Source organism: Conger conger, chromosome 5 (genome assembly GCF_963514075.1).
Source record: "Conger conger chromosome 5, fConCon1.1, whole genome shotgun sequence".
Taxonomy (NCBI): domain Eukaryota; kingdom Metazoa; phylum Chordata; class Actinopteri; order Anguilliformes; family Congridae; genus Conger; species Conger conger.
Window position 1 is genome coordinate 42,701,743 of NC_083764.1, and position 7,858 is coordinate 42,709,600.

The 7,858-nt window shown below is 39.6% G+C and overlaps 2 protein-coding genes across 3 annotated transcripts in view; one reads left to right on the forward strand and one right to left on the reverse strand.

Moving 5' to 3' along the window:
* The window catches only part of LOC133128110 (DNA-binding protein RFX2-like), a 39,943-nt gene extending 39,615 nt beyond the window's left edge, over positions 1-328 (reverse strand). The window contains exon 1 of one of the 2 annotated variants that reach the window (XM_061241408.1): positions 235-328. In XM_061241408.1, coding sequence (XP_061097392.1) covers position 235 — 1 coding nt within the window. In that variant the 5' untranslated portion in view covers positions 236-328. Of the gene's footprint in view, positions 1-180 lie in introns of both variants that reach the window. The other variant, XM_061241410.1, reaches the window with a different exon arrangement.
* Positions 329-3,802: 3,474 nt separating this feature from the next.
* On the forward strand, positions 3,803-7,160 carry LOC133129399 (oocyte zinc finger protein XlCOF6.1-like). Its single transcript, XM_061243463.1, has 2 exons — positions 3,803-4,107; positions 4,600-7,160. Exon 2 carries the CDS (start codon positions 4,834-4,836, stop codon positions 6,082-6,084), a length of 1,251 nt encoding a protein of 416 aa, XP_061099447.1. The 5' UTR covers positions 3,803-4,107; positions 4,600-4,833; the 3' UTR covers positions 6,085-7,160.
* Positions 7,161-7,858: the final 698 nt, after the last annotated feature.

Consider the following 7,858-nt stretch of genomic DNA (forward strand, 5'->3'; position numbering starts at 1 on the left):
CGGGCTGCCAAAACCCGTTCTAGGTCCGTTGCTTGTCAACTTTGTATTTCATGTTGGCTAACTTACTTAGAGATGGCAAATTTGGAAGTTAATTTGCAATAAGGTATAACTAGCTATATATCAGTCCGATTTCCGAAGAGTAATAAAAAAAATCATTGTTTTCAATAAAGATATATTCACCTTTGCCTTCTCTTTAATTCGGCCCAGGCTGCGCTCTTTCTCTCAAACACTCACTTTTCCCGTTGCTGCTGCTGCTGTTGCTGCGTGTTGCTCCCGTTGGTAACTGTCTCCACGACTACAGTCACTATGGCGCGTGAGGGTCTCGAGGCAACTGTTGCTATCCTTTTCTGCTACGTCATCGTCTAAAAAAAAGTAAAAATACCTGTCCCTCCCTCAAACTCCCGCCCTCTCCACCTTTTCCAGCTCTAAAGAACGTGGAGCGCGGTCTTCGCAGCGGGAACCGCGTGACAATAAACTCCTAAAGGTGCAGTGTGTTGTCACATGCGTCATGCAAGGAAGATTTTTATTCTTCCCCACCAATATAGGTGCTCATTTCTATACCCTGCATGTGCCCTGACCCCGTGTCTTATTAGCTTAGGAACTCGTTCAGGTCCGTTCTTTTCTAATTAAAGCGGCAAGGGGGTCTGGGTGATTGACTACCCTACTGGTTAAGCATTTTCAAGCATGCATTATTATCAAAATGCAACTGTGTATTGAGTTAGTATTTTACACGAAGACTCACAGGAGCAAAACCCCACTGTCAGAGCACTGTGTGGGCACTTCGTACTTTGTCCACACACCTTGTTTCCAAAGATTAAATTGGCTGCTGATTGGAAAGAAACTACAGAAGGCTGAAAACCTTGCTGCCCTTCAGGACGTCACTGGGATATACAGACCTAATTAATTTACTGTATGTTAAATATGTGTTTGGCTACTTTGGTATTGAATGCAATACCTGTCTGTTTCATAAATGAATCACAAATATCATATATTAAGGATTTTATTTTTAAATGTTAGCTTCTCTTTCATGTTTTAAAATGTATTTTACACCACTTTAATTTGCACATAAGTCATTGAGCTCAACTTAATCAACCACCTGCCGATTTGCAAACCCACCTTTGCTGTTTTAAACACAAGAAAGCTGCCTTAAGTGCAGTTTTTAGTTTTTGAGTTATAACCAACAGTATAAGCTATATGTTCTGTCCAACCACAATACTGCTGCTTCCCCCCGGATATTATTACATTATTTACAGTTTTTGATTCATTTTTAGTTCAAAACAGTGGCATTCATTGAACTCTAATACTAAGTACATGTATGTGTAAACCAGAACAGTGGCCCTCAGACCCTAGTTTGGGAACCCCTGTTTAAGGGAATTTGCTCAACTTGATCTGCAGATATGCCTGCCCCCTACTGGTCAACCAGTGGGACTTGAAAACGAATGGTGTCTGAAAGCCAAGCAAATGGCAAATTGTTCAGTGTCTTTATTCTATGATTCATGCTGTACAGTGAATAGTCATCACGTGTAGGCTTAGGCTGGACAATGTCCAGTGTAGCCACATAATAGGATGTCAGTAGGAAAGAGAGCAGCAAAAATTTAAGTTTGAGACCTGTCAGGCAAGAGAAATGGGTCAGTTTTCCAGAAAACAGCATCTGCGAGCTGGTGCAAGTCACAGCTTTAATGTTTAATGTTTGTATAGATTCCAGTGGTGGCCACTTGCAACTAATGTTTGACTTAATTTTAATTGGATTTCATTCTAATTGATAACATGATAGAAAGCATTGTCGAATCACCTGTAACCTGTACAGTCAATAAGACATCACAAGTCTACTGCAAAATGATATTATATTTTTTAAATAACAGTTTGATTTAGTGTGAATATGTGTAAGTTCTGTGTTTCTTTCAACACTCAATATACAATACATTCACAACATCAGTCATATGTATGGCCCTGTGATACTTTCTTCACTTGACACAGTTTTGAACATTGTAATGTACAGCCAAAGGTTGTTGTCTGATGCCATAGGTTGATATACTAAGCAGGGATGTTGCTTCTGCCTCTCAGTCACTCAGAACACTTCTATGATTAGCAAGAGAGATGTGACAAGAGGTGAACCTAGACTAGATTAACTCAAATGAACAAAACGAAATACATTGTGCCATAATGGTGTGACATGATATATTTGCAAGCACAAGGATCAAAGGTGGCTTATCATTATTTACTTGGATACTTGCAAATAAAATCAACATGCCGCTACTGGAATTTGCTGCATGTCCCCTTAATAGAATAATTTATTTTAACTGCCAGAGAGTGAAGATACTGTATCTATTGTAAAACGTTAGTGATAAACAGTCTCTGCCTAGATTCAGTTGTACTTTGCACTGTTGACCTTGTTGAAAGGGTTTTAGAAGTGTAGTGTGGCTGTTTATAACTGGGAGGAGATAGAACGTCTTTTTACTATTTCAAACATATTCATCTATATTCATAAACTGTATGTATCATTTACATTTAGGTATTTGCCAAACTTTAAGTAGACATACATTCTCCTTACATGGTTTATTTTTCATGTTTTATTACATTTATGTTTGAAACATCTTATGAAATATGCAGGTGCCTTGCAGGAGGGATCGTATGGGAGAAAATGTATTTAAAGTGACTGTAAAGTGGCTGGCTTTGAAATAACCATTAATGATTAATAGGGATGTATCCACTACACATCCACAAAATATATATTCAAAGGAATAACTAATAACACACATTTCAAGTCAGAAATAAATGATGTATTGAAAACAATGTCAGGGTTGTATGGCTGTGGTCTGGACTGCCGCACCACCCCACCTCCCTCCTTAACTCCTCCAAAAATGTACCACCCCAAGTAAATTGGAGAAGGAGAGAGACTGGGAGAAAATAGCAGAAAAATAGCAAGATGGAAACCCTATACAGAAAGGCACCAGTCGGGATTCAAACCCATGACAATCTCTATATACAAATATCACGAAACTATGCGAGGAGATATGCAGTGACACTAGAACATGTATTGCCCATTAGGTCAGGGAATTATTGATGTGATCAAGGACCCTGACCCAATAGTTCAGAGTCCGGTAATAATTCTCCCATTCAATCCCCACATAGGAATCGATGGAAATGTTTATACTGATAAAAGTGAATATTACAATGCATTTGATTTCTCAATATTTCTCAATATGTCTGATGCTTAATGACGCCATTGAAGCTATTCACAGATTTACCTTGACAGTGACTTTACATAGACCTACAGCTCTGATGGAAACCCTATACCTGTACTGGCTTTTCATTAACATTTTACCGTACTCATGAGAGGAAACTAAATAACCTGCGAACATCATCATCATTGATCACACCGAGAAACATATAAAAGCAACACAATAACAGTGAAGAATACATTACATTACAAAGCATTTAGCAGACGCTCTTATCCAGAGCGGCGTACAACGAAGTGCAGATCAAACACAGGAACAAGTGTGAAGAAGACCCTAGAGGACAGTACGGTTCCGAGTTACCAAAGGGTTTTAAAACAACAAATACAGAGTTTAGCTATAATCAACTTCGAACAGTTGTCTCTAAGCACTGAGCTTATTAAATGCGGCAAATGTTTAGAAATCGTGTTGAATTAATAAGTAAAAAAACGTTGAAACTGTGGAAGCCCACTCGCTCTTATTCTCGAGAATAAGGCGGGAGTGAGTTATCTCGCGTCCAATAAAAAATCTCTATATAAGCAAAACAGACTTCCTTCCCTTGGTATCGCACAGCTGCGTCACGTGGCTGTCCGTCCAGTTCTGCCAAGCGAAAGTGGATGCATAGGGCTATTTGTCGGTGTTCTTTAATGCCAATTGAATGTTTATTTTGAATCATACTATGCCTTCGAGGATATGTGCTTAACAAGAATTTGCTTTATATTAACGCAATCATCGCATTATCACTGTATCTGGATCGCTACAAACTGACACAGTTGACTGCTCAGGGAAGAAAGCGAAGAAAGCGGTGCTCGACAACGCTATGCCTGTGTGAACAAGAGAACGGGATTCTCGGATGTTTTAACAGAGCAAGAATAATAAACGCCATAACTCGGTCAGTATCGCATGATTTAGAGTGTGTTGCTGCACGGTCAATGAAAGCACGGTTATCCATAACGTTTTCCAGTAGGCTAGGGTTTTTTATTTTTTCAAACGACTGCACAGTGCAACAGTAGCTTACACACATTACTCAAAGCGGCCTTGTGATCCTAAGTCAAGGCCGTTTGGACTTAATAGCTGAGTATGTTTTGTGCATGGTAATAAAACACATATTTACAGTGGTGCTATTTTTGTGTCTCATGAATGAACAATGATATTGCATTTTTTAACGAGGGAGATGCCTTGGTTTAAATAATTATATTTACCAAAAGATTTTACACTTGATGCCTTATAAACACCATGCCATTTTCATTCACTTTTGAGAAATTTAAGCATTGTTTCTTCAAAGCACAGACAATATTTGTATGTTTAGGAAATATGATGTGCTCAAGTGTGTCAAAAAAATAACTGTACTTTTGGTCTTATTTTTGTTATTCCTTTCTTACAGAGTTCTCCCAGGCAAGCTTAAATGAGCAGAGTTGACCACCAAATGGACTTTTTCAAAAGCCAAATCCTGTGTTTTATTAAGGACCAAATCATTGGGCAGGGTAGAAGAGTTATTTAGAGTATAGGAAAGGCGCATTCAAATTCTGAGTATTGCCAATAAACTTTTAGGGAAGGAAGTGTATCTGTAGGATCTAACACAGAAAGCTGGGGTAAGTCTCTTTTCCGATAAGACAAGATGTCTGAAGATCCTATAGAATGTTCTTTAGACACAGTGAGAGCAGATCAGATTAAAACCGAAAGAGAAGATGAAGACTACTTCCTGGTGGAGCAACTCTCCAGCCAAAGTTGGGACTCGGCAGACGACGAACCTGACGAATGTTTTGACACGGACGAGGAAGACTCTTACTCAAAGCTTTGTTCTGGCCAAATAAAAATTGAGACCGATGAACCAGAACATGCGGGATCCGAGCAACATTTTATTGAAGAACCCGACGAATGTACTGATTCACCCAAGAGCACAACGGAGGGAAAATCCCAGAGAAGAGATCTCAGAGAGTTGGAGACTGAGCAGTCCAACGAACCTCAAAGTCAGGCTGGAATCAAATGGTCATGCCTGCGATGCAATATGACTTTCACTGATGGAAACTACCTGAAGATACATGAGGAAGCTCACAAATCTGGGAAACCGTACTCCTGTCCGGACTGTGGGAAGGGTTTCAATCACATAAGCAACATGAGAAGACATCAGCTCATCCACAAAGATGAAAAACCGCACTATTGCGCAGACTGCGGAAAGGGTTTCAATAGATTAAGCAGCTTAAAAGTGCACAAGCTTAATCACACCGGAGAGAAATTATTTACATGCTCAGAGTGTGGAAAGAGTTACAGCATACTGAAATATTTAAAACTACATCAGCGGACGCATTCTGGTGAGAGACCCTTCCCTTGCACGGAGTGTGGAAAGAGTTTTGGCCGCTTTAATAACTTGAAAAGACATCAGCTGATTCACACTGGAGAGAAGCCCTTCTCTTGCCCGGACTGCGAGAAGAGTTTCAATCAGTTAAGTAGCTTGAAAACCCACCGACTCATTCACACAGGGGAGAGAATGTTTCCCTGCACAGAGTGTGGCAAGCGCTTTACTCACTTAAGGAACTTGAAAGACCACCTTCAAATCCACAAAGGAGAGAAGCCATACTCATGCACAGAGTGTGGGAAGTGCTTCAATCGATTGGATAACTTCAAGTCGCACAAGCTAATTCACACGGGCGAGAGACCGTTCTCTTGCACGGAATGCGAAAAGAGTTTCAACAAGTTAAGTAGCTTGAAAAGGCATCGCGTCACTCACACGGGGGAGAAAATGTATTCTTGTCCAGACTGCGAGAAGAGGTTCAGTCAGTTGAGTAGCCTAAAAAGACACTGCCTTATTCATAGGAGAGAAATTGCATTCTTGCACCGTGTGTGGGAAGAGCTACAATCAGTTAAGTAATGTGAAAGAAATTCAACAAACACCTGGACATCTACCCAAGTCTGCCTCTCCCTTAAGTTTGTAATTCAGCATTTCTATAATGCTATTCATATGCCTTTGGTAGCAGTACAAATAAGGTGTCCCCAATTTCTATGAACCCTTTGTGATGTTTGGTGTTGTAAATGGGGAGAGGCAGCATGAAAGGACTCGATATGATAACTGGATTTAATAGTGTTAAAGGTACAATAGGTAAGATTTTTGTGTTAAAGCATTGTTACAAGACCATTGTAGATCCCTCCTGATCATTGAAACAAGCTCACTGACTTGTTGACTCACCCTCTGCCAGTGTTTATCGTCCTGAAATTCGTGTTTCAAAATATACAGTTGACAGACCGACACTCTGTACCAAAGCATTGTATAGCTGTACAATAATTTAAGCTCATTGGTTGAGAATTGGTTCTAATTGCCACAGCCAATGGCGTGGGAGTTTCAACGTCAGCGTTTTCACAGAGAAGGGGGAGGGATAAACAGTGTTGTGGTTTGAGGGTGTTTGTGGCTGCAATTCTTCTCTTGACCGTTAAAAGTCCAAAATTCCCTATTGTACCTTTAACATATTTGTATGACATTTACACTCAGTGACACCTTTTTTTATTTTATTGGACTTTCTTTTGTCTTATTGGCCTTCTGCTGCTGCAGCCACTTTAATGTTCGGCTTGTTGTTCAGAGATGCTCCTCTGCATACCACTGTTGTAACTCATGGTTATGTGAGTCAGTTTGAGCCAGTCTGGCCCTTCTCCTCTCTCATTAATGAGGCATTATTGTCCACAGAACTGCCGCAAAGCAATCCCAGGAGATCAGCAGTTTCTGAGATACCCAGACCACCCCGTCTGGCACCAGTAATCATTCCACGGTCAAAGTCACTTGGATCACATTTCTTCCCATTCTGATGTTTGTTCTGAGCAACAACTAGACCTCATGACCATGTTTGCATTACTTTTATGCATTGCGTTGCTGCCAGATTATTAGCAGATTAGATGTGTGCATTAACTAGCTGGTGTACAGGTCTACCTAATAAAGTGGTCACTGATTGTACTTGAGATATATTTCAAAATGTAAAATGACTTATTTTTGAGGTTATCTGTTGTCCTTAAATCAATCAATATTTGATTAATATTTTGCTACCATGGGAATCCCTAGTCATCAAATATGGATAACATTTATGAAAGCAACGTGGATGTATATTCAAGGCAGGTAATGGCAGGTTTTATTGAAATTCATAGAATATATTCATTACCTGAATATGTATGGCATTATTTTGAAATTTTGACATTTCTAGTTTGAATAAAGTATAAAGTAAATGGGCAGTTATTTTTGAGCACAAGAATGACATAATTTTCCATTGCAGTTGCTTTTATGAATCACTTTTACTGAATCTGGGTGTAACATTCACTTCAGACTTGATATTAAAATATGTTTACATTCAGTGGGATGTGCATCACTCGGCAAAGGGCAAGCTGCATGCCAATGATAAGTGATGTGCTAGTTATTGACAGAAGATCATCTTTTTATTACTCCAGCCATTTCAGTGTCTGAGTAACAGATGCAGATCATTAGGGAAACCCTAATCCTACATTCTTTCAACACTCTGGGCTCATTCCAATCACTTATTTTTCACCTCTTTTCCTACTCCTAGCTCCACCGAGGCGAGAAAAAGAAGTAAATCGAGAATGTGAATGAAGCAAATGGAATGCCCTTCCTCCTTCAAATGTAATTTCGAAGCCAAGCAAATTAAGTG